This window comes from Budorcas taxicolor, chromosome 23 (genome assembly GCF_023091745.1).
Source record: "Budorcas taxicolor isolate Tak-1 chromosome 23, Takin1.1, whole genome shotgun sequence".
Classification (NCBI taxonomy): domain Eukaryota; kingdom Metazoa; phylum Chordata; class Mammalia; order Artiodactyla; family Bovidae; genus Budorcas; species Budorcas taxicolor.
This window is the reverse complement of record NC_068932.1, coordinates 41,100,366-41,127,898: the sequence shown is the minus strand read 5'-3', so window position 1 is coordinate 41,127,898 and position 27,533 is coordinate 41,100,366. Positions and strand designations below refer to the sequence as shown.

At 38.7% G+C, this 27,533-nt stretch overlaps 1 protein-coding gene across 3 annotated transcripts in view; it reads left to right on the top strand.

The window, feature by feature from the left end:
• ATE1 (arginyltransferase 1) overlaps positions 1-27,533 on the top strand; it is a 158,575-nt gene that overhangs the window by 32,183 nt on the left and 98,859 nt on the right. For all 3 annotated transcript variants that reach the window (XM_052661043.1, XM_052661044.1, XM_052661045.1), the window contains exon 8: positions 11,206-11,238. In XM_052661043.1, coding sequence (XP_052517003.1) covers positions 11,206-11,238 — 33 coding nt within the window. The remainder of the gene's footprint in view (positions 1-11,205; positions 11,239-27,533) is intronic.

The window sequence follows — 27,533 nt, the reverse complement described above, 5'->3', positions numbered from 1 at the left end:
TATCTGCTGAGTCCCTGCTGTGTGCCGGGTGTCACTTTAGGCTCCGGGGGTGTAGCACAGGGAAGGGGAGAGAAATGCTCTTTCCCTGGAGGAGATGATGTGATAGTGAGGAGGATGGTTGGGAGGAAAGTTATGACCAACCTAGACAGCATGTTAAAAAGCAGAGACATTACTTTGCCAACAAAGCTCCGTCTAGTCAAGGCTATGGTCAAAGAGATCCAACCAGTCCGTCCTAAAGGAGATCAGTCCTGGTTGTTCATTGGAAGGACTGATGTTGAAGCTGAAATTCCCAATACTTAGGGAAGAGCTGACTCATTTGAAAAGACTCTGATGCTGGGAAAGATTGAAGGCAGGAGGAGAAGAGGACGACAGAGGATGAGATGGTTGGATGGCATCACTGACTCAGTGGACATGGGTTTGGGTGGACTCTGGGAGTCGGTGATGGACAGGGAGGCCTGGCGCGCTGCGGTTCATGGGTTGCAAAGAGTCGGACACGACTGAGCGGCTGAACTGAGCTGAGGAGGATGAATAAACAAGGAAGTATGCTGCACAGTGTCAGGAGAATGTGCGCTAAGAAGAAAAGGGAAGAGGAGGTGAGAGACAGGGCATGGTGGTGGTGATGATTATATGAGGATGTCAGGAGCGGCTCTGAGGAGAGGGGCTCCTTGGCAGGCCCCTGGATGAAGAGCGTGCCCCTGTGTGCATCTCTGGGTGGTGCACCTCAGGCCTGACGTGGTCACAGGACAGCAGGGCACTGCTGAGGCTGGAAAACGGAGTAGGGCGTCTCCCGTCTCATCTGTGTCGCTTCTGAAGGCTTTGTTTTCTGATCTCCTATTTTTGCTGTTCATTGACTGGTATTCATTATCATAAAAATGTTCATGTTTTGTTGTAGACTTGTTAGCTGAATACCTGCATATCACCACATGTCACTGTTGTTTTATAGCACTCAGACTTGGTATCCCTGGACTTTGTTGCTTCCTTTGTCAATTCTAATGAATAGTGCTGTTTAGTCATGGGTATAACTAAGGGAATCATGGATTGGAAAAAGCATCTAGGTTCTAACCCTAGTTTTGTTGCTGACTGTAAAATAATGTAATGTTTCTGGACCACAGTTTAGGTATAAACTAAAGGAGTTGGATTAGATAATTGCCAAGATTCCTCTTAGTTGTAAAATTCTGATTTCAATGATTTTGAGAAAAATTCCCCAGGAGAAATTGAATACTTTCTGTTTCCTTTTAAAAAAATAGTTTTTTAAAATATTGATTGATTGATTTGGCTGCACTGGGTCTCAGTTGCTGCTCACGGGCTTCTCTCTTTGCCGTGAGCGGGGACTACTCTCTAGCTGCAGTGTGCGGGCTTCTCACTGCGGTGGCTTCTCTTAGTGTGGAGCGCAAGCTCCGGGGCCTGTGGGCTTCAGTAACTGTGGCCCGTGGGCTCCAGAGCACAGGCTCTGTAGTTGTGGTGCATGGGCTTAGTTGCCCTGCAGCATGTGGGATCTTCCCGGAGCAGAAATCAAACCACTGTCCCCTGCATTGCAAGGCAGATTCTTAACCATTGGACTGCCAGGGAAACCCTAAAGTTAATTTTTAAGTTTATATATATTGAGGTGCATAAATCTTAGATGTACAGCTTATCGGATTTTTACATATTATGTGCTCTTTTTGGACCTCTCTGAAATTAAAAAAAATTATATTTTTTCCATCTGTGGTTGATTGAGTCTGTGGATGGAAAAGTATGGAGGGCTGCCTGTACATGTATATTCTAAATATCTTTTCCCAATCTGGAAATGCCTATATTCAATACCTAGGCAAGTATTTTTAGAAGAATGGAATTTTAAAACTTTCCCATTTTGTTGCATTTTTGTACACTTAATTTACAGATTAAGAAAGCAACAGATTTAAAGGTTTCTCTTACAACATAAAAATTTGGTCCCAACATTGACTTTAAAGAAATGCTAAGGTACCTTTTCTCTTAAACACACTTCTAAACTTACTTCCACACTTCTTGTGAGAGTTTTTTAAATATTTTGTGCTGGTTCTTAACTTACTTAATGTTACAAACAAGCAGGTGATAGGGTCCTGGGGTAGAATGATCCTCTCACTAGAGAAGCGAGCCGCTCAGCACACGACATTGCCAGCACTTGTGTCTGTCTCTAGTGGCTATTCCTTTTGGTGACTTTACCAAGAACTCCTTTTCTTTGCATTTTGATGTGAACTCTGTGGTGCTTTTTTCACTGCTGGTAGTGTTGAAAAGCAACAAAATTCTTTTAGATTCCATTCTCTTTGAGTGCACCTCTTCAATAGAATTACAACTTTCTTCCCTGGATTTATAGACTCATGTTTCGAATGTAACCTTTTAATTTTAGAAACAAACACCAAAGTTGGAGGTAGTAAATAATGAAGTTTTAATAAGTTCAGATGTACACTATTTGTGTTAATGGATACAGAGCCACTATTTATAAAATATTCAATTATTAGAGTGAACACATGAGGTAGGTGTTAGTGAATGGCTTAATTATAGCTCAAATCCCTGTTGCTCTTAGAAACTGGGGGAAGAGTTGCAAGTAGTAAAAGAACATGCACTGAAGTAGCTCACTAATTAGGATGTGCATTAGCAAACTGGAATCAACCCTATGAGCAAAACATTCACAGCTCACTCTGTGTGTTAGTGTTAATGGACTTTTGTAATTCTGGGCAGGTATTAATCTTTTAAGAGTCAGTTATTACAGTTCTTTTCATGGTGTGGACTTGAGCGTTAGTCCCTTCACCATTCCAAAGTGCTAAATATTACAAGGATCCCCTTAAGAGATATTATTGGCTGGGGACCACAACTCTTAATTAAAGTGGGGGGAAAGAGCCATTGACTCATTGATAGTTTATATTAGATTTTTCAGACACTAAACAGCCATGCTGAATATTTTCAGTAAGCATTTCTACTAAGTATAGATGGGGAAAAACGGTTCAGAGCTGGCAGTGACCAGTGTTTCTTAGAATAAGTTTTGTGGAATATTGGTTCTGTGAAATGGTAATAAATGTTACATGAAATTAAAAACCAACCAACAAACAGAACTCTGGGTATGTAATTTTGCAAAGCACTAGATTAAATGAAGCTGGAGGGTTTTTTGTTTTTCCAGCTATATTGGGATACAGTATAGTTTTTCATTTGACGGCAGGGATTCTCAGGGCCTGTAATTTGTCTGTATATCTTGTACTTCTTTCTGTAAGATGAAGAAGGGGAGGTGAGACAGCAATAGTATGCAGCATTTCTCAAACTTATTTGGCCACGGAGTCATTTTTTAGAGTGTCTTGGGAACTTGGCATGCCAGAGGACACCATGGGTGAAGGTGATTAGGCTGAAATCGTTTTGTGGATAGAAAACTAAGACAGATAATTTAAGTACTCAAGTAGCTAGAGCTAGTAAGATTCCAGACTAATTCTTAGATCACTGTTCTTTCCGTCAGAGAAAAAAAGAAAATGTAATGGCTCAGAAGACATAGGTTTAAATATGTTAGACTGTAAATAAGGCTTTCATTGTCATCTTTTAAGATTTACAGAAGCTTCATGTCCTGTCCAAGGTTCTAGGTCTAACCAGAAACGGCAGTACAGGTGGTCATGTCTTTGAGCTGCATTGCTCACAATTTGCAGAATTACCTAAATCTGCTCTTTTTACTGGAGAAGGCAATGGCACCCCACTCCAGTACTCTTGCCTGGAAAATCCCATGGATGGAGGAGCCTGGTGGGCTGCAGTCCATGGGGTCGCTAAGAGTTGGACACGACTGAGCGATGTCACTTTCACTCATTGGAGAAGGAAGTGGCAACCCACTCCAGTGTTCTTGCCTGGAGAATCCCAGGGACGGGGGAGCCTGGTGGACTGCCGTCTTTGGGGTCGCACAGAGTCAGACACGACTGAAGTGACTTAGCAGCAGCAGCAGCAGCAGCAGCTCTTTTTACTCCCCACTAAAATTAGGATGAACAGGGTCTTAGTTCTCAAGCCTTAGTTTTGACTTCCTATTATTTACAGGTTTAATTTTCATTCTGTTGATGACTTCTTAAATGGGATGAGGAGAGAGTTTAGCTTATTCTAATTGACTCTTAAATAAAGCTTCCATATTCCTGATAGAAAAACTTTAATACTTTACATTTTGTATGATTTAGCTTGCTTGTTATAAAATTTTAAAGAAATATCTTATTAGATCATAGCCTAATATGGTCAGACTTCTTTTTTAAGAATTAGCTGTGACTGAGCACAGCACAGCACACCATGTACCGGGGTGACAGGCCAAGAAACAGGAGCAGCAGAAGTATTTTGTTAATGCAAGAAAATTCTGGATAATTCGTGTGAGCAGTTTTAAGATTAAGAATTCCACTTTGACAAATAGGTACACCTCACTGATATTCTTTGGTTTAGGGGAAAAGCTGTGGCTTACCTTATAAAATATGCTGTTTGGTGCTTCTTCTTTATATAGGAACTTAACATGATCCTTATTACACAGAAAAAGGCATTTCAGGAATATATTAGCTTAAATTACTTATATGTTGGATATTTAATGTTATAAAGATAAATAGTTAATTATATTAATAGTTTTCCTGGGCTATTCTGGCAAAATTAATAGTGTGTATTCTTCTTTTTATTCCTCCACTCCTCTCTGCCCCACGAAACTGTCATTGTTAATAACAAGTCTTGGAAAAAGAAAGAATTTACTCATTGTAAGTGACAGGAGGTTTAACTGCAATTTTGTGTCCTTGGAAAACTGTTTAGAAAATTTTGGTAAGCATTAAGTGCTTCTCTGAAAGGAATGAGGTGTTATGAGATAGGCTGCTGATGGTTAATAGAATAATGGTACTAGGAGTGGTGAGTGGGAATCCTGCAAGAGAAGCAAGGTTAGTGAGTGACTTTGTAGTGATAGTGTTGATCTGTACGTATCCCTTTCCTCTTTTTATTTTTTTTCCAGTTTTATTGAAAAATAAAAATAATTGACATATAGAGCTGTATAAGTTTAAGATATACAGTGTAACGATTTGACTGACACCATGAACTGATGATCTTAATAAGTTTAGTAAGCATCCATCATCTCATTTAAGAAATCAAAAAAATTTTTTTCCTTAGAATGAGAACTCTTAGGATTTACTGTTTAAAACTTTCATATTTAGCATAGAGCGGTGTTAATTATGTTTATCATGTTGTGTGTGTAACTCTTGTACTTAATTATCTTATAACTAGAAGTTTGTACTTTTTGACTGCCTTTATCCAGTTTTCCTTCTCCCTACCGCTGCCTGTGGAAATCTGATTTCTTTTTCTGTGAGTTTTTGTTTTTGAAGTATAACTCTTCTACAAGGCTATGTTAGTTTCTGTTACATGTGATTTGATATTTCTGTGCATTTTAGAATGATCACCGTGATAATTGTCATTATGATCTGTCACTGTGCAAAAGTGTTGCACTGTTACTGACTGTATTCCACATACTGTACACCTCATACCTGTGACTCATTTATTTTGCAACTGGAAGTTTGTACCTCTTAATTTTCCTCAGCTACTTCTCTCCCTCCTCACCCTCTTCCCCTCTGGCAACCACCTGTTTGTTCTCTGTGTCTATAACTTTTCCTGTTTATTCATTTGTTTTGTTCTTTAGGTTCCAAATATGAGTGAAATCCTACGGTATTTTTCTTTCTCTGACTTCTTTCATTTATCATAACATCCTCTAGGTCTATCCATTTGTTGCAAATGGCAAGATTTCATTTTAATTAATTAAGTAATTGTTTAAGGCCACATGGCTTGTAGGATCTCAGATTGAAAGATTGAAAGGGATCGGAAGATTCCATTTTTTATGGCTGAGTGATATTCCATTGTGTGAGGACTTCCCTGGTGGTGCAGTAGTTAAGACTCCACGCTTCCACTGTAGGGGGCGCAGGTTCAGTCCCTGATCAGAGAATTAAGATACCCCAGATGCTGCATGGCACAGCCGAAAAAGAAAGTTCCATTTGGGGGGGGGGGGGGAGAGGGAGGCGGGGGGGAGAGCAAGGGGAGGGGGGAGAGAGAGAGAGAGAGAGTGTGTGTGTGTGTGTGTGTGTGTGTGTGTGTGTGTGTGTGTGTGTGTGTGTGTGTGTACGTGTACCACATGGCCGTATCCATCTGTTAATGGGTATTTAGGTTGCTTTTGTTTCTTAGCTATTATAAATAATGCTGCCTTGAGCATATGGGTGCATATATCTTTTTGAATTAGTGCTTTCATATTCTTTGGTTAGATACATGGGAATGGAATTGTTTGATCATATGGTACATCTATTTTTAATTGTTTGAGGAATCTATACTGCTTTCCATAGTGGCTGTGCCAGTTTACATTCCTACCAACAGTGCACCTGGGTTCCCTTTTTTCCACATTCTTGCCAGTACTTGTTGTTTGTTGTCTTTTTGGTAATAACCATTTTAACAGGTGTGAGGTTGCTGCCTCGTTGTGGTTTTGATTTGCATTTCTCTGATGATAAGTAATGTTGAGCATCTTTTCTTGTGCCTGTTGGCCATCTGTATATCTTCTTTGGAAAATGTCTAGTCAGTTCCTCTGCCCATTTCTTAATCTGGGTGTTTGTTTTCTTGATGTTGAGTTGTATATTTTGGATAGTAACCCTGTACCAGATACATCGTTTGCAGATATCTTCTCCTATTCAGCAGATAACCTTTTCATTATGTTGATAATTTCCTTCTCTGTGCACAAAGGTTTTTTAGTTTGAAGTAGTCTTATTTATTTTCGCTTTTATGTCCCTTGCCTAAGGAGACATCCCCCCCAAATATTACTAAGACTGATGTCGAAGAGTTACTGCCTCTGTTTTCTTCCAGAATTTTGTGGTTTCACATCTTACATTTAAATTGAAATCTTTACATGGAGAAGAGACTTGTGGTTGCCAAGGAGGAAGAAGGGTTGGGGGAAAAGATTGGGAGTTTGGAATTAGCAGGTGCAAACTATTTTATATGAATGGGTTAACAATAGGGTCCTACTGTGTTGCACAGAGAACTGTGCTCAATATCCTGTGATAAACCATTGTGGGAAAGAACAGAATTTATATATATGTATGACTAAGTCACTTGGCTGTACAACAGAAATTAATAGAACAGTGTAAATCAACTATACTTCAATAAAATATTTTTTAAAATAAAGTTAAGTCTTTAATGCATTTAAAATTTACTTTTGTGCTTGATGTGAGAGAGTAGTCCAGTTTGATTCTTTTCCTTTTAGCTGTCCAGTTTTCCCAACACCATTTATTGAGGAGACTGTCTTTCCCCCATTGTGTAGTCTTGCCTCCTTTGTTGTAGCTTTATCTTTAATTTTTGCCGTTTTAAGTATGGTGTGTCTTGTGTGTGGTCTTTCCGTTGATCCTGTTTGGGCTGTCTGTGCTTCCTGCACTTAGATGTCTGGTTCCCCTTACAGGTTAGGGAAGCTTTCAGCTGTTGATTGTATGTGTATGTTCTCTACCCTTTGTCTCCCTCTCCTCCTTGTGGGACCCCTGCACATGAGAATGTTAGTTCCTGGAATGCTGCATGAGGTCTCTTAAGCTGTCCTCATTTCTTTTTTCTTTCTTTTTTAAAAAATTGATTGACTGATTGAGTTTTGGCTGCACTGGGTCTTTGTTGCTGCGTGTGGCTTTCTCTGGTTTCCCGGGCTCAGTAGTTGGCGCCTCGCACTCAATAATGTGGGCTCAGTAGTTGAAGTGCTCGGGCTTACTTGCTCCATGGCACGTGGGATCTTCCCGGAGCAGGGATGGCGAACCTGTGTCCCCTGCATTGGCAGATGGATTCTTAACCAGTGGGCCACCAGGGAAGTCCTTACTCTTTCTTTCTGTTTAGCTTCCGTGATTTCCACTGTTTACCTTCCAGCTTGCCGATCTCTTCCTCTCTGTCATCTAATCTACTGTTGATGCCTGGTAGTGTTATTGTTTATTTTAGTTATTGTATTCTTCATCTCTGTTTAGTTCTTTTCTGTATTTGACATTTTCTCCTTGTTAAACATCTGACTTCTCTGTTCATCTGTTCTGTCCCAAGTTCTTTGAGCATATTTAGGATCATTACCTTGACCTCTTTATCAGGTAGATGGCATATCTCCTCTTCACTTGGTTCTTCTTCTAGGGTTTTATCTTATTCCTTTGTTTGAAACATATTCCTCTGTCACCTAATTCGCTATCTTTATTTCTCTGTCTTTGGTAGGGTGGCTACATTTTCTTCCTCTCTCAGGTATAGCAAGGGAGGCACCCTTACAAATGGAGATTTCCATTACCAATGTATAATAAATATTTTCTTGCAAAGAGGCAACTCCTGTTTGGTTTTCAGAGTTTTCCCCAGTCTGCTATATCTTAAAAATAACAAGCTTAAATAATATTCCCAACAGACACATTTTGGGGTGGCAGATTCTGCTCCCCTTACATTATAACTGGCTCTGTTTTCAGAGACGTTTACATTCACAGCAGAATTGAACCATTTTTGATACTGATCTAACTTCATGGTATTTGTTAAAAAGGTGTCTATTTTCGTTATCAATTTTAGTGTATATACAAAATGTACTTTACAAATTATATCTGCCTTTTTATGATTGTTGTTTTTCAAAGTATTACCTTCTTTTCTACTGAATATATTATGTGTCATTCATTACAAATGAATTTACTAAATATTAGTAATTAACTGGAGGGAAAATAGCAATGGGTTTTTCTGGTGCACTAAAGGAGGTGAAGCATTTTCATCCTTTCTCACGTCCTGTGAATAGGATGGTGAATGTGTGGCTTGTGATTTGTTATTCTGTTTATACAGCCTTGCTGATTGAGAAATTTATATATTTCATGTTTTGGCAGCATCAAACAGGAAAAGAATTTTTAGGTCTGTTTTGAAAAAAACTGACAGGAATGTTACATATATACATGACAAAGATGTAAATTATTTGAGTTTCAAGGAGACAGTAGTTTTCTTGGAGAGTATATGCTATTCTTTCGTTATTTAAAGTGACTTCTGTTAGACAAAAAATTAATCAGTCCAGTTGATCTAAGAAAGAAATAGAACCTTTTGTTCGTGAGCTAAAATGAGGATTATAACCTGGAAGCCATTCAGAAAGCTCCAAGAACTATTCTGCCTGTTAGAAGTCAAAACACAGTTACAGAACTTTCATGACAGAGGGGCCTGTGCATTAAATGATACACAGTCCAGATCTGCAGGTACAAAGTGATGGGTCGTGTGACCCCTTACAGGATCAAGAAGGAATGTTATCTGTGAAGCAGTTGTCTTGCTGGTGCTGGGAGGATGTTGCTCTTCATGGCTGAGCAGGTATTTCTGCTCATGGGGGAGGTGTGACGGATGCGTGATGCAGATGAACCGTGCGTCTTAGAGGGGAGAGAAGCCGAAGGGCATGGCACTGCTTTTTATGTTTAAGTTTTTCTTGTCTTCCCGTAAAATATGAATTTTATTTTATACTTCCATCATAATTAATTCATTAATTACAACTGAACCAGAAATACTTCTAGATTCTAACTTGGTATGTATAGTACAGTTAACAGGCACACACTGGAGAAAAGTGTGGAAACCCTATAGTAGCAACTTCCTCAACTTTAATATAAAAGCGCACCGTGCCTCATTTTCCTCTGCTGTGAAAACTGGGTAGTCTTTCAGCTATCACTTTTTACTCTTGGGAGGAAGGGTAGAGATTATTTTATGCTGGGCTAATGTAAAAAGAATCCAAGACTATAAAGGTTGCAATTTAAATTTCATTAGAATTATGTCCTTCATATCAGCATTATGAAATTAAAAACTTTTGGTATATCTTGCACTTTCAGAAAGTTCTCTTTTAGCAGTTAACATAATTGAGTTGCATATTAATACCATTTAAATTAAGAGAATAATCGTAATAGTGCCTACATTTTATTATACCTTTTCATCTAAGGCCTGGATGATACTTACTAGTTAATTATGTGGCTTTGGAGTACACTAGCAGCAGTAATCTTTTAGGAATTTACTTGCTTTAGATTTGGAGGTAGGAAATGTCTGGTATGTTTTTTAAACTTTGTTATGAAAATTAAAAGCATTCACAAAGTAGAGAGGCTTGTATAATGAATCCTCATATACTCATCTCCTGTCCTCACTAGTTTCATGTAATGTTGCTTCTTGTTTTATATGCACGTTGCCCACCATAACTTGCCTTCCAGGCCCCCGTGCTTTTGAAGGAAATCTCAGACATCACGTAATTTCATAGAGAAATATTTCAGTATGTATCTCTAAAAGAGAATCAAAACATCTATATTCCCAGTGAGTACTAGCTAGCTCTGTTGTGGAGAGGAAGTTCAAGAGTGCTTGCTAACTGGCCTGCCATCACATTGTGTAGTTAATTTGCATTTAGTAAGATCCAGAGTTTATATTATTTGGCTTTTTTATTATTACAATAAGTCTCAAAGGATTTGGAGTGTTGATTTTGTAATAACATCTAAGAAAACATGATTACCATCATGAATATGTATAAAGGTATGTAACAGTCCTCATCTCAGAGCTAACCCGCAGTTTGCTTTGTCAGTTTTCAAGCTCCTCCCCAGTTGCAAAATTTCTTTCTTTACTTAAATGCTGAGAAACAGCATATAACACTCAGTTTCAGATGAAATTTATAAGCTATAAATTTATAATTTATGAAATTTATAAGTCAAAGAGAAGAGAGTAAAAATATGTGTATGAGGTTGAAAAAAGAGGAAGGGCAGAACAGCCTGGGTTCTAGAGAAATAACTTCCCCTTTAGTTCACTATCACTTAACCAACCTGCCCTCTTGGTTTTGACTTTTTAATTTCCCTCTGTTCTTGCTTTCCGTTTTGGTTTATATCTTTTTCTTCTCTGAAGTTAGGCATTTACCTAACTTTGCCTGTGGCATTTATATTGTTGATTCCTCCTTTATTACACGGATTGTTTTATTGCATAAGGGTTGTGACATAAAACTTTAAAAAATAAAATATTGTTGTGTTTTATTTGTTTTATACAGATTTTGACAAATATTTAAACTCATGCTGTGGTCTAGATTGAGCTTTTCTGTGCTCTGTAAATGAATTATATAGTGTATGAAGCATTATATATGGACATTTAGGTTTGCTTGATATGCTCTTTTTGGAAAATTTTGTAATAATTTTCCCTTTTTTGTGTGTTCTCTTTTGCTGCTCCTTCATTGGATGGAACTGATTCTATTCGAATGTGATTCTACAGTTCACAAGATTCCTTTGCAGCTCACCTTTGGAGGTAAGAGATTACTCATTGACCTTAATATTGCTATTGGTATCTTTTGTGAGGCATTTATTTGATAGTTTAGGAGTGATCATTTTGTCAGGATGTGTATTCTTCAATACCATAAATGAGATGAATGCACACTCTGTTTTATAAGACTTCCAGTAGTTACAGAGCTATTCACCTTCACAACAGATCATTGCCCTCATTTTATCAGGTAGAGCGAAATCAGTCCATTTTACTTATTTATTTTTTATTTTATTTATTTATTTATTTTTCTCTGTGCTGAGTCTTCAGTGCTGTGCGGGTTTTCTCTGATTGTGGTGAGTAGGGACTGCTCTCTAATTGCGGTGCTTGGGCTTCTCATTGCAGTGGCTATTTTGTTGCTGGGCACATGCTCTAGGTCACACAGGTTTCAGTGGTTGCGGCACATGGACTCAGGAGTTGGGGCACATGGACTCAGGAGTTGGGGCACATGGACTCAGCAGTCGCCACCCCCAGGCTCTAGAGCACAGGCCCAGTGGTTGTGGTGCATGGGCTTAGTTGCTCTGCAGTATGTGGGATCTTCCCAGATCAGGGATGGAACCTGTGTCTCCTGCACTGGCAGACAGAGTCTTTACCACTCAGCCATCAAAGAAGCCCAGATCAATCTATTATAGAGCCTTGTTTTGTCTCCTTCCTCCCCTAACGGTCTCACATTGACATTATCCTCTGTAAACTGCCCTGGTGTTAAAGGGGAGCTGGAGAAGTCTGGGCAGAAGCTGTCAGCAAGGAGGTTTCAGTTAGTTTGAGAGAACTTTTTAAAATCTGTAAATTGATTAGGGAAGAGCAAAGGACTTACTTGTATTGAGCTTCATTATAGCCCAGGTAGACTTCTAGGTGCCCGACTCACTTTCTCCTCTAATTCTCATAATGGTTCTGCAATTTAAAACTGAAAATCCAGTGATAAAATTGTGAGATAACAAAAACTCTTAGATAATCAGAGAACTAGATATGGGTGTGAGCTGTGGTTGAAAAGGAATTAATTGGAGAAGATGATGAGACTTTGGGAAAGGAGTCGGAGAGGGGAAGCAGCGGGGCACGTGAAGGGACGCTGGACTCAGTACCAAACCGAGGTTCAGGCCAGGTCTTCACTTACTAGCCACACAACCAGTGGACATGGGAGCAGTTTACAAAGTGCTATTCAAGTATTACTGATACTTGTGTTCTCCTCTCAGGCCGTGCCTTCAGCCTCGTGAGATAAGACTGCCCCTGCCTTTCACTTGTCCTTCCTTTTGCCTCTGTTTACCTCACTCTGTCCCCTTCCCTGCCCTCAGCCTCTTCATGTCACACCCTGCCTCAGGCCGAGCCTAGATGCTGTGTTGTCTGCGAGGCCCTGTGACTGCTCCACATAGAGGCAGTTGTTCCCTTCTCTGTTTCCATATTATATTCTCTGATTCTTGAAGCTCCTGTTGTTATGTGGTGTGGCCCGCCCTCCTGGTGGCCAGCTTGAGTGAGTGTCAGGGGAAGTGGAGCAGACTAGAGGGGTAGGACCATCCAGGTTTGGTTCCATTCTCTACGTCCAGCAACCAGGGAGAAACAAAGCTTGGAAAGATTCTGGGCTTTGAAATGAGAGATCCTTGGGTGACCCATGAGCAAGTCATTTCATCTTTCAATTAATCTAAAAAATGGAGATAATAATACTTACAGGGTTATTAAAATGAAATGAGATAATGTGTGATAAACGCTAAGTGTAATACCTGTCACATAGAGTTTTAAATGAATTTTGGTGTAAAAGCAATAAAAGTTAAAACTATATCATAAGAAACTTGAAGACAATATAAATTATATAGTCTACTCTTTAGTTGATAAAGTGCTTTCTAAACACAGAATGAGAAATATCACAAAGGAAAAGATGGAAAAATTAAATTTGATTTTGTAAAAAAAAATCCATGATTTGGTTCATGAAAACATGCATAGTTAAAAGGCAGTTTGGGAAAGTATCATAAAATGATTATTGTACTTAATATAATCTCTCAGAATCAGTTTTTAAGTATAATGTTGTCTTTTGACTGAGATGTACATCAGGGAAATCTTTAATGTCAAAACAGGGTCTAGTCTTGGGGGAAAAAAGGGCCTGACAGGAGCTTAGAAGAAGAGATAATGTTGATAATGCTTAAGGCTGGACCCTCATTTGAGCAAGAGCTCAGAGGAGTTGCCAGGAATAGGAGTTTTGAGCAGAAGGCATTTGGGCTGGATCAATTTACCTACACAGGGAGTAAATGAGGAGGCTGGAGCTTGATGTCTGCCTCGCTGGGACAAACTACCAGTTTGAAGATGTTACTGAACAATAGCAGAGATACTTTAAATAGTCCTCACTAGTAGATTTCTCTCAAATGTAAGCTCAGTAAGAGAGGACCCTACTTCTCTTGCTTCCTTGTGTTTAAATATATAGTTAAGTACTATTGATACACGGGCTTCCCAGGTGGTGCAGTGGTAAAGAATCCACCTGCCAATGCAAGAGATGCGGATTTAATCCCTGGGTTGGGAAGATGCCCTGGAGTAGGAAATGGTAACCCACTCCAATATTCTTGCCTGGAGAATTCCTTGGACAGAGGAGCCTAGGGGGGCTCCAGTCCATGGGGTCACAAAGAGTTGGACACGACTGAGGATGTACACACATTGATACATAGGAAGCACTGAATATGTATTTGTTGTAGGAAGGGGGACCCCTTCCGGGGCCTGAAACTAGGCTCTTGTCTAACACTCGAAAATGAATTGTCTGAGGAGACACATATGCTGACAAAGCAAGAGGTTTTATTGGGAAAGGGCACCTGGGTGGAGAGCAGTAGGGTAAGGGAATCCAGGAAAACTGCTCAGCCACATGGCTTGCAGTCTCCAGTTTTATGGTGATGGGATTAGTTGCTGGGTTGTCTTTAGCCAATCATTCTGACTCAGAGTCCTTCCTGGTGGTGCACGCCTTGTTCAGCCAAATGGATGCCAGAGAGAAGGATTCTGGGAGGTGGTCGGACATGGGGTGTTTCCTTTTGACCTTTTCCGAACTCTTCCAGTTGGTGGAGGCTTATTAGTTCCTTGTTCCTTACCGGGGCCTCCTGTTGTAAAACAAGTTATGCAAATGGTTACTGTGGTGCCTGGCCAGGGTGGACGTTTTCAATCAGCGTGCTTCCCCTAACATATTTGTTGAATGAATGAAGGAAGGAAGGAAGGAAGGAATAGGTAAGTAGGCACCGCGAAGGCTGAGAGTAGCAAGCTTTTCCGCATAATCTGGCAGATCTCAGGCCTGCCAGAGCACACGCGTGTCAATATTTATGTCTCAATATGGTTAACAGTCTTTCTTCCCAGCTAGACTGTAGCTACTTAAGATCAAGATCTTTGTTTTTTTCACCTTTGGATGATCTCAAGTATACATAGGACTTGGAATGGTACCAACCGTACACCTAGATTTGTACCAAACAAATATTATAAAAATTACCTGTTATTCTGGTTAAATGCTGGGGAATCTTTATGTAGAAGCTTCAGTCTTTGGTGAAAAGTAGAAAGGAGAGCGTCGTGATCAAAGTTTAGTGATAGTTTCTGTTTTTTTCTGTCTAATCTGCTTTCTCCATTTAATGATCTGGAGTTGTATTTTACCTTGACTAAATTGATCTTTTTTTCTTACTGGACTTATGGACATGGAAAAGGCAAAAGAAGCAAAATTGAAGATGACCAATATGCTTTCTTTTCTTGAAGCATTTGGGAAATACTTTACCTTTTATTTTTTTGAGAGCATTCTCTTGGTATTTTCTAGCTTGGAATTTCCCAGGGGCCACCTGATGGCATAGTTAGTGACTGCTCCCCCCAAGTCTCCAGCAGTGCTGAGTTTAGGATTCTGTTCCTTTGTTGCAGCACAGAACCCGAGAGCCAAAACAAAGCCAAGGCAGAAGAATGCTGAGAATCTCTAAATGTTTAATTTTGCCATTAAGCTTATGCTTTAGCCAGAGAAGGGAAATTGCAAATATGGTTAATCCCCAAATACCTTATTTTGAATAAAGGAAAAATAGTTCAGTAGAGGCAGTAAAATACACGAGATTTACAGTTGAAAATGAAGGAGACTTTAAATTTCATTCTGTCCGCAAAAACTACTATGAATGAACCATGTTCCTTTGTTGGAAGTCCTAAACAGTTAACTGCCACATGAATCTAACGAAATTGTCAGGTTATAGTAATCACATCAGTAATTTGATCTGCTGTCATTTGAATGGAGCCATGTGTGGAGAGTCAGTTACTTCCCTCTGTGGGGCTGACCCTTTTACATTCCTGTAAGCTGAAGACTAATAGAGCTCATTAAGCTTTATGGGAAAAGAGCTTTTATCACCTCGTCAAGTCAGGCAGCATATTTCCATTGTATTCCTAATTTCGTGTGGCTCTGTAGCTGCTGATGTGCGTTCCCCTGCTAGGTTTACATGGCATCTCTCCCTTACAGACATTTTTATTGACATTTCCTAAGCCTGAATTACATTTGTGTGGCACCACCTACAGATGTCTTCAATTAAATGTAGGTAAATAAAAGGGATTATGTATCAGAGGCTGAGAGATTCTTGAAATTCTAAGTCAGACTTGGCCAGCCAGTCCAGTAGGGTGCAGTCTCGCCATCATCCTGAAGGTAGAGAACTACCGGAAGAGGCACTTGTAAGGAAAGTTAAGCCACGTGGGAATGTGGGTCATTAGGATTCTCTTCCAGAATGTCCTATTCCTCCATCCCAGATAGCTTAAGATCTTCTTCGTTAACAGTTATCATAATAATTCTTCCAGAAGTTAGCACCTGTAGTATATGGGGGTACCCTTGGGTAACGTTATTCTCACAGAATATCTATGCAGCAGTTATTTCCAGTTTCCTTATGAAGAAAATTGAACCTGGAGAGGTGGTTTAGTTGAGTTCAAGATCTACTAGTGACCAACGGCAACATGTCTTAAGAGTCTTACATGAAGTGATGATAATATTATTTGAAGGAAAACAGTGAAAAATTTGAGATATGCCAGTGTGGCACTGTTGACATTTTGGGTTGGGTAAATCTTTTTTCTGGGCCCTGCCTTGTGCATTGTGTGATGCTCAGCAACGTCTCTGGCGTCTACCCTAGAGATGCCAGTAGCACCCTCCCCTGAGTTGAAACAAAATGTCTCCAGACTTTGCTAAGTGTCCCTAGGGAGTAAAATGACTCCTTGTTAAAAACTATTGCCCTAGAATAGTCTTAACAAAAAAAGAGCAAAGAGAGTTAATAATCTAGTAGTGATAGTAGCAATGGTAACACGTTTTCAGTCTCCCGAAAGGTGAGAAAAAACACAGGTGAAAAAAAGGACAAGTGAGTTGAATAGAAAACAAATAGCAAACAGGTACATTTGTACCCAGCCATAGCAGTCATCACACTAAATGTTAATGACCTAAACCAAAAGTCTGCTCTGTGGAAATGCCTTATATCTGTACAGTTGAAAACATGTATGCAGCCAGTGGTCATACATGGCCGCTGTGCTCTTTAGGCACTGATTTAAAATTTTTTTAGATTTTATTTAACTTATGTAGCCACATGTGGCCATTGGCTATCCTGTTGGGCAATACAGGTCTAAACATTCCATTTTGAAAGGCAGAAAATCAGACTAGATAAAAGAAGAAAAGGAAAATCCAACTTAAATATGAAAGCATGAGTAGGTTAAAAGACCAGAGTAAACTATACCATGTAAATACTTATCATAATAAATTATGATTATGTTATGTTAGGAGTGGCTGTCTTCATACCTGACAAAATAGACTTCAGGGCAATGGCTCTTAGCAGAAGGAAAATGGACATTTCATAATGATAAAATGGTCAGTTCATCAAATGAGGACAGTAATCCAAAATGGGATACACTTGAAAACAGAACCTCAGAATACATGAAGCAAAAACTAATGAAACTGAAAAGAGAGGTAGTCACATTCATTGCTTATAATTGGAGACTTTAGAACAACTTTCTCAGTAACTGATAAAACAAATAGAAAATTGCAAGATAGAAGATTTGGACAAAATTATTAATACACTTCTACTTAATTGACACCTATTGAAAGCTGTACCCAACAATGAAAAAACACATATTTTTTCAAGTATATATAGGGAATATTCTCCAGGACAGATTATATGCTATAACATTATACAAATCTCAGTAAATTTAAAGGGATTGAAATAATCTCTGTTTTAAGTGAAATTAAATTAGAATCAGTAACAGAAAGAACTGTTATAGCTTAGCAGTAATAAGAACAAGCAGCCTGGTTAAAAAATAGATAAGAGACCTGATTATATATTTCGCCATGAAGACATGTAAATCACTAATAAGCACATGAAAAGATGCTCACAATCCATTAGGGAAATGCAGATTAATACCACAATGAGATACCAACATAAACTCACTGGGATGCCTATAACCAGAAGACAACACCAGGTATTAGTGAGATGTGGAGAAATTGGAACCCTCAAACATTGCTGATGGGAATGTAAACTGTTAATATGGTGTAAACATTTGCCAGGATAGTATTGTGTATTGAAATAGATGGATGTTTTCCTTAACATTTAAATATTAACTAGTTGTACCCAATATTATGGGCTTCCCTGGTGGCTCAGAGGTTAAAGCATCTGCTTGCAATGTGGGAGACCTGGGTTCGATCCCTGGGTCGGGAAGATCTCCTGGAGAAGGAAATAGCAACCCACTCCAGTATTCTTGCCTGGAGAATCCTATGGATGGAGGAGCCTGGTGGGCTACAGTACACGGGGTTGCAAAGAGTCAGACACCCAGTATTAAGTAATGTTAGACGTTAGCATTTTTTGGTAGTTCGCAGAAACAACTTTACAAATTTTTTTGAAGTTGGGAACTACTTTGTTTCTTACTTGAAACTCTTGTACACTGGGGTCATATGTGTATATTAGGGTGTGTGTATGGGCACATTTGTGTGCTGATTGCAGACTGTAGGTAGCGTGGGTCGGGATCTGGCTTTGTAGCCTGTGGTGACATTCATTAATTTTGCTGTCAGGAAAATAAAGGACCGTGAGAACCTAACCATCTCTTCACTCAGCATATGAAGTAGCATTGACCTTGGGATGGCTGTGGCAGGTATCATGATGTCGCCAGTAATCAGAATTTGAAAGAGGGACTGGCTCTTACCTAAACTCAGTCCTGTAGAAGTGAAGGGAGCTTGCAGAGGTAGTAGCGGGGAGGGCGAGGTGGGCAGAAGGTTGAGTTGCTTATCATGAGAAGGGAGTTCAAACAGCTTTGCCATATGAAGAGGACATATCTAGTGTGATAGCCAGAGAGCTGGCCTGAACTGGAGCGCTGTGGAGATAAGGCTTGAACTGGTGAGTTGATACAGTGCTTGGGAGGACCAGCTGCTTCGAAAGAGCTGAGGCCAGGGCAGACAGGTAACTAAAGAGGGGCTGGACCTTCTCAAGAGAGTGGTTGTCAGTCTGCTGTTTGTCAGTGACTAATCAGAAATGGAACGCTGGGCAGTGGTTTGAGCCTCCGGTCAAAAGTGGAAGTAAGAGTGAAGACGGCTGCTTTTCTAGTTACCTGGGTTGGGAAACAGTCTTGGAGTTTCCAGGGGCTGAACGCTACGCTTAGAATCAGAGGTTGAATAGGCAAGGGCGTGTTGGCTGAGGCAACAGTTAGAATTCTGAAGCCAAATCCCCCAAATCATTTGGATTGTAATTGATTGCTCTCCCTTTCAGTTGAGTCTGAGGACTGTTGGGCAGTTCTGTTTGGCGTAGGGCTGCTGACAAAGATCCGATTGAACTGAAGACATCATTCTTTGCTCTCAGTTCTCTGCAGTAATGCTTGAACATCTGTGTGGTAGTCAGAACAGTACTCCCCGGGCTGACAGTGGTACTCAGCAGATTTGGGTTGAGTTCAGAAATGAACTTATTCCTAGTTAGTCTCTGAACGTCGCATCATAGTTGAATCAGTGGAAGCTGAAACTGTATTTCTCAGTGAAATTATATCCCCTGAAAGTCTTTGCCCAGAAACTGATCTCATGTGAAAAAAAATAACATTTGATTCAGAGAATAAAAGAAAGCACACTAGAATGGAAAACCAAACATCAAATAGAAAAATGCTGTTAAGTTTCCTTGTTGCAGATTTTTCTGTTTGGGACGTCAATTAGTTTAGGCATCTAAGTTCCTTCAAGATATCTTGTTGCCAGGCAAGCCTGCCTTTAGCAATTAGTGGTATTCATCATTACTCTGAGCATCTTCAGTTGTGCTCGGACTTAAGGTGATCTGCCTTGACGATTTTCATTACCTATTAGATGTGCATGAATGCTTCAGAAAATGTTTGAATGGTAAATCCTGGCGTGGATTAGTTTCCATGGGGATGTCAGTCTTGTTTGATGTTGGCAGTCATTGAGTTCTAAATAAAAATACCCATTTGGGTTGTCACCATGGGATGTTTTTCTCTTCTGTAAGAAAGATTGGAAAAGCAGGAGTCTCAAATTGAGCTGACATTAAGTAAGTGCTCACACTAGGACAGTCACTCTTGTTTCTAGTGTGTGTGTTGTGGTGCTCCATAAATACCGATAGGTATGTAAAATGAGAAGTTTGGGATCCTGTTACTTTTCCTTTTGAGCATTTAGATAGTGCCTCATAAATGTCTTTTTGTTAGATGACGAGGGCTGAAAATGTAAAAGTGAAGTCTCTCAGTCGTGTCCGACTCTTTGTGACCCCATGGACTGTAGCCTACCAGGCTCCTCTGTCCATGAAAATGTAAAGGAAAATATAAATATAAGGAAATGTCAAACTAAATAATATATTCACATCTTAATTTTTATCTATTTGCTCTACAGTAAAAATAAAGAAATAAATTCCTTTTTTACTTCTGTCATATTTATTAAAAACATTTGCTGTAAATCTTTTCTCAGTTTCCTATGTTTAAAGTTGAAATTTTGGTAATTATAGTGTTCCTAGTTTGAAATTGTAAATGTTAGGGGAAACTTTTTTGCTTTCTTTGAAGCTTTTTAGTTCCTAAGATTTCTGTCATCAAGAAATATATTTCTTGACTCATACTTTGGTTTAGTAAATTGCTGAAGTATCTCCATTCATTATTTTGAACAGAACATGTTAATATATTTTGATTGTGTTTTAATGTGGTGTACCACATAAGCCTTGTCCACTGAGAAGAACACTGAACTGAAAGTTGGGAATTCCAGGTCCTTCTTAGTGTTCTCCTAAGTCGGCTGTATGACCTTGGGCAAATCTCTTAAGCGCCTTGACCCTCACTTTTTCACTTGCAAACTCAGGAAGAGTATCCCAGATGATGATGTCCTTCAAAACTGAGTGAACTTAGCTAACATTTTAACATGTTCTATAGCTTCCTTTCAGGCTTGGGTATTTTAAACCGGGAAAATAAGAGAAACTTTCCGCAAACGACAGCTTGCTCTAGTCCTTCAGGTTTGGGCTTCACTGTCACTATGCTTTTTTGTGCCCTGAAGCAAGTTGACATTTTACTTAGAACAGTTCCACCTGGTTTTTTTTTTTTCTGTAAAAAAATTCTTCTTACTTGCATACACAGATGATATTTCTCTTATTTTCGTCCTTAATATTTTTAATAAAGTGATAACTTCCATTTTGTAGAGAGGACTTGAGAGGTAGGAAATTGAGAATTACCTATTCTAGGTGAGCATTATAGAAGACTGAGACAGTACAGAAATATAAATATCACAGTTTTCTTTCACATCCCTTTTGTGGCAAAGATGAAGATGTTTATTGACGTGACCCAAAGATAGGACCATTCTGTAGCAATTGTTGTTCAGTTACTCAGTCGTGTCCTACTCTTTGGGACCCCATGGACTGTCCTTCACCATCCTGGAGCTTGCTCAGACTCATGTCCATTGAGTCGGTGATGCCATCCAACCGTCTCATCCTCTGTCATTGCCTTCTCCTCCTGCCCTCAGTCTTTCCCAGCATCAGGGTGTTTTCTAATGAGTTGGCTCGTGGCATCGGTTGACTGAAGTATTGGAGCTTCATCTTCAGCATCAGTCCTTCCAGTGAATATTCAGGATTGATTTCCTTTAGGATTGACTGGTTTGATTTCCTTGTAGTCGAAGGGACTCTCAAGAGTTGTCTCCAACACCACAGTTCAAAAGCATCAATTCTTTGATGCTCAGCCTTCTTTATGGTTCAACTCTTACATTCTTACATGACTGTTGGAAAAACCATAGCTTTGACTAGACGGACCTACGAAATAAAAGTATATAAACTTAAAATTATGCTTATTGATTTAGTGTTTGTTCTTACTTAGAAACTGCTGAGGCCTCCAAAGGTTATTCATTAAATTTGTTGATTTACATTAATCCACATTTTAAAATTATATAAGTGTCTTAGAAATTAAGCCAGCACGAAACATAAAAATAATATTGGTTGTTCAACATTAACAGTCATTAGGGAAAAGCAAATCAAAACCACAAAGACATATCACCTTCATACCTATTAGGATGGCGGTTATCATAAAACCAGACAATAATACATGCTGGCATGGATATGGAGAAGTTGGAACCCTTGTGTATTGCTGGTGGGCATGTAAAATGGTACAGCCTCTATGGCAACCAGTATGGCGATTCCTCAAAGAATTAAAAATAGAATTACTGTGTCATCTAGGTAGTCCTCTTCTGTATATATACACAAAAGAATTGAAAGTAGGGACTCAAACAGTTATTGTATATCAATGTTCATAGAAGCATTATTCATAACAGCCAAAAAGTATGAACAGCCCATGTGTCTATGGACAGATGAACGTATAAACAAAATATGATAAGTACACAGGAGTAAAATATTATTTATCCCTAAAAAGGAAATTCTGGCACATACTGCAGTGTGGACAGACCTGGAGGACATGATGCCAAGTAAAATAATCCAGTCAAATTTATAGAGCTCCTCTATCTAAGAGATGCAACTGTATGGTTTATTAATACTCTCTGGATATAGGAAAATGTTCTATGTATAACAAGAAGAAACAGCTTTTCTGATTTATAGATTCAAAACATATAGAGAGCTTTTAGTTTCAGTTCTGCAACTTCAGCTTCAGGTTAAAAATACAGAAACTCATTGGTTGAGTACTCAGAGTTGTTCTCTTTAACTGATTGAACTTACAAATACACAAAAACTAACAAACCAGATTCTCTGTCTTCTCTCATCCAGTAGAGAATAGATCTCCATCATCCATCCAACAGGAACTATGAACCAAAGTCAGCCATTGCTGCCAGTAATGGGGATAACTTACTAGTCATAAGACAAACAGAAGCACAGGCTTAGTAGAGAGAAAAAGAGAGTAAAGTTAGATCGAACTCTTTTGCTGCACAGGAATCTCTTTGAGAGTCAAGAAAAGGCATGTTAGGTGTAAGGCACTGTGAGGGCACTTAAAAATTTACTTGGTTCCATCGGGTGAATTAGTTCACTTGAGCTTCTTGGTGGATGGCCTCCAAAACTGTTAAACTATAATTTTCCAAAAGCTGAACTCATGATCTTCATGCAGTAGGGCATGAACACATACCAAATTTTAATTTGACTCATTAATTAATGCAGGAACCATTTAAGACATTAGAACTGATGCCAGGAGCATTTATGAAAATATTGATATATATATATGTATATATATCTGATACATATCTGCAAACAGTTTAGTAAAAGATTGAGATGAGATTGCTGAGTTAGATAAATACAACTGGTTATTGTCTTACAAGGCATTAAACGGTAAACTTTTGGATTATTTGTTCCACTAGACAGAAGTCTGTAAGTTAACCTCTACTCCAACCAAATTGAAAAATAATTTAATTAATAGACAGTCAAGCCCAGAACTGCAGTGAAAGAACACCCAGTAATTTCTTTGACCTTTGTCAAATTTCACCTTTATATCTTCTACCTCAATTTCTGGTGGTAATCTCAATAATCCCCTGTTAACCACCTATTTAACACTTGCTGGTAATTCTTCAACCTTGGGTTTTTAAAACTTTTTTGATTCTATATTAATATATGTTATTAAATATAAGACTTTAAAAAATATAGATGATAAAAGAATAAGAAAAAAATCACTTAAATTCTCTACTGACAATATCAGATTTTTTTCCCATCTTTAAAAGTTTTTGTGTGTGTCCTACAGAAATTTTTCATGTGCTTGGGATCATATCTCATTTTACGTTTTGTTTTTTTTTTTTTTTTTACTTAATTTGGAGAAATGTTTATAATGTTATTAAAAATCTCACTAAACATATTTTAAAATTATTGCATAATAGTTCTTTATATGAATTACCATGATTATTTTATTTTATGATTTTATTTTAATCTGGCTCATTCTCGCCAGTTTAGAAGTGAATAGAAGTTGTTACGCTATCAATGTCATGGTCTTATTTAATATGTGCTGAATAAAGTTTTTAGGTTAGATGCTACTGAGTATTTTTTATTGAGATTACCACCAGAAATTGAGGTAGATGATATAAAGGGTACGTTTCTCTCTAAAGAATCGATAATCTTCACTGACTCAGGGATTCTGGTGAAATTAAGGCCTTTAGATGCTCACCTATCATAAAGTAATGTAGTATATCCTAAGAGAGTTGTGTGAATAGGAAGACTGAATGAGTTCTTTCTAATCTGCAGGCTATAAAAATGATGTCATTTATATTAGTAAAATTTACTTTTATATATTTCCTTTGTGAATAGAGAAAATGTTTCTTAAAGTAGAATAACAAATACTGTTACATGAACTATTTCTTTTTTAAGGATCATTTAAACTTGGTTGTCTTTGGCTTGAAATATAGGTGATACTTGGAAATAAGCTTGCATAGACTAAAGTTTTTGGTGCAGCCCTGTTACAGAGTTGTTCTTCAGTTGCTAAGTTGTATAGAGTTAGCATTATTTGTTAAACGTACGTAAGATAATTTCATACTTTAAAGGTTAATATCAAAAAATTTGGCTCCTAGAATATCAAATGGGCTATAAAACACTGATGGCTTCCTTGGTGGCTCAGTTGTAAAGAACCCGCCTGCCAAGCAGGACATGTGGGTTCGATCCCTGGGTCAGGAAGATCACCTGGAGAAAGAAATGGGGAAATGGCCACCCACTCCAATATTCTTGGCTGGAATCCCATGGACAGAGAGCCTGGTGAGCTACAGTCCATGGGGTCACAGAGAGTTGGATATGACAGCACATACACGTGAACGTGAAACATTGATGTCTAATGTAATATCCGATCAGAGTAGTTTTAATTTGTGTTAACTGTCAGAATCAGCTAAGAAAAGGTAAGGTAACTTCAGAATGCAAGCAGTTTTTTTTTTTGCTGGTGGAGGTTACAAGGAATATTGGTTAACTATTGATAATATTCCCAACTATTTCAAGGCTATAGTTGTCTTTTCAGCAGGGGGGATTTTGCCCAGGGAACAAAAACTCTTTGAAAGCAGATCTGTTCTAATGGGATGTTCCTTGGTGGGAACTGCATGTCCAGCCACCACATATTTTCTCAGAACTGTCCCTTAAAATATCTTAATTTCAAATAGTTTGGACATTAACTGGAAATAAGGTTGGAGTCTTTTTTCCAGGTAGACTGTCATTATATCTACTTACAGTACAGCTATGAAGTGGGAAGTGTGTTAGTTTTGGTAGCCATCTATAGTGTACTGATTGTCTCCAGAAAATTAAGAATTGGTTGCATTCAGTTTGAAATTGCGTATGCAAAGCTGTGTGATGTATTAACCATGGGTACTGCTGTTTGCATTTTCCAAGTTAAATTTATTATTTTTAGTTTCTTATTTATAGACTATATTATTTCCAGTTTTAAAATTTCATTTCTGGGTCTTTTTAAGAAAGTATGTTAATTTTGATGTCATACTGGTTTAGCACACCTTTAAGTTTCTTTGTTTTTTAATTTTTTTTTTAAATTCTATTAAAATATCTCAGTTTCCTAGTTTATCCCTCTCCCAGGTAACCATAAGTTTTTCTACATCTGTGACTCTACTTCTGTTCTGTAAATAAGTTCATTAGAAACATTTTTTTTAAATACTCCACATACAAGTGATATCATGAAGCTTATTTTTCTCTGACTTACTTCACTCAGTATGACAGTCTCTAGAGCCATCCAGGTTGCTGAAAATGAAATTATTTCATTCTTTTTTTATGGCTGAGTAATATTCCATTGTGTATATGTACTGCATTTTTTAAAATAATCCATTCCTCTGTTGAAGGACATTAAAGTTGCTTCCGTGTCCTGGCTGTTGTAAATAGTGTAGCAGTGACCTTTGGGGTGCATATATCTCTTTAAATTACTGGTTTTCTCTGAGTATATACCCAGAAGTGGGATTGCAGGATCATATGGTAGCTCTACTTTTAGTTTTCTTAAGGAACCTCTGTACTGTTCTCTGTAAATGGTTGTACTAGTTTACATTCCTGCCAACAGTATAGGAGAGTTACCTTTTCTTCACATCCTCTCCAGCATTTATTGTTTGTAGATTTTTCCATTTTTGGTAGACTTTTTTGACAATGATCATTCTGACCAATGTGAGGTGATACCTCATTGTAGTTTTGATTTGTATTTCTCTAATAATTAATGATATTGAGCATCTTTTCATGTGTTTTTTGGCCATTTGAATATCTTCATGAGTTTCTGTTCTTAAAATGAATCTGAGGATTATTTGTAGTGTTTCCTGAACTGTTAACAAAAAACAAAACAGTTGTAGGAGTAAGTTGTTTTCAAGCAGTTCAGTTCAGTGGCTTATTCGTGTCCGACTCTTTGCGACCCCATGAATCGCAATGCAGCAGGCCTCCTTGTCCATCACCAACACCCAGAGTCTACTCAAACTCATGTCCATCGAGTTGGTGATGCCATCCAGCCATTTATCCTCTGTCATCCCCTTCTCCTCCTGCCCTCAATCCCTCCCAGCATCAGGGTCTTTTCCAGTGAGTCAACTCTTCACATGAGGTGGCCAGAGTATTGGAATTTCAGCTTCAGTATCAGTCCTTCCAATGAACACCCAGGACTGATCTCCTTTAGGATGGACTGGTTGGATCTCCTTGCAGTCCAAGGGACTCTCAAGAGTCTTCTCCAACACCACAGTTCAAAAGCATCAATTCTTCGGCCCTCATCTTTCTTCACAGTCCAACTCTGGCATCCATACATGACCACTGGAAAAACCATAGCCTTGACTAGATGGACGTTTGTTAATAAAGTAATGTCTCTGCTTTTGAATATGCTATCTAGGTTGGTCATAACTTTCCTTCCAAGGAGTAAATGTCTTTTAATTTCATGGCTGCAATCTCTATCTGCAGTGATTTTGGAGCCCCCAAAAATAAAGTCTGTCACTGTTTCCCCATCTATTTCCCATGAAGTGATGGGACCGGATGCCATGATCTTCATTTTCTGAATGTTGAGCTCTAAGCCAACTTTTTCACTCTCCTCTTTCACTTTCATCAAGAGGCTTTTTAGTTCCTCTTCACTTTCTGCCATAAGGGTGGTGTCATCTGCATATCTGAGGTTACTGATATTTCTCTCGGCAATCTTGATTCCAGCTTGTGCTTCTTTCAGCCCAGCATTTCTCATGATGTTCTCTGCGTATAAGTTAAATAAGCAGAGTGACAGTATACAGCCTTGACGTACTCCTTTTCCTATTTGGAACCTGTTTGTTGTTTCATGTCCAGTTCTAACTGTTGTTTCCTGACCTGCATATAGGTTTCTCAGGAGGCAGGTCAGGTGGTCTGGTATTCCCATCTCTTTCAGAATTTTCCGCAGTTTATTGTGATCCACACAGTCAAAGGCTTTGGCATAGTCAATAAAGCAGAAATAGATGTTTTTCTGGAACTCTCTTGCTTTTTCCATGATCCAGCAGATATTGGCAATTTGATCTCTGGTTCCTTTGCCATTTTCTAAAACCAGCTTGAACATCTGGAAGTTCATGGTTCATGTATTGCTGAAGCCTGGCTTGGAGAATTTTGAGCATTACTTTACTAGCATGTGAAATGAGTGCAGTTGTGCAATAGTTTGAGCATTCTGTGGCATTTCTTTTCTTTGGGATTGGAATGAAGACTGACCTTTTCCAGTCCTGTGGTCACTGCTGAGTTTTCCAAATTTGCTGGCATATTGAGTGCAGCACTTTCACAGCATGATCTTTTAGGATTTGAAATAACTCAACTGGAATTCCATCACCTCCACTAGCTTTGTTCGTAGTGATGCTTTTCTAAGGCCCACTTGACTTCACATTCCAGGATGTCTGACTCTAGGTGAGTGATAACACCATCGTGATTATCTGGGTCATGAAGATCTTTTTTGTACAGTTCTTCTGTGTA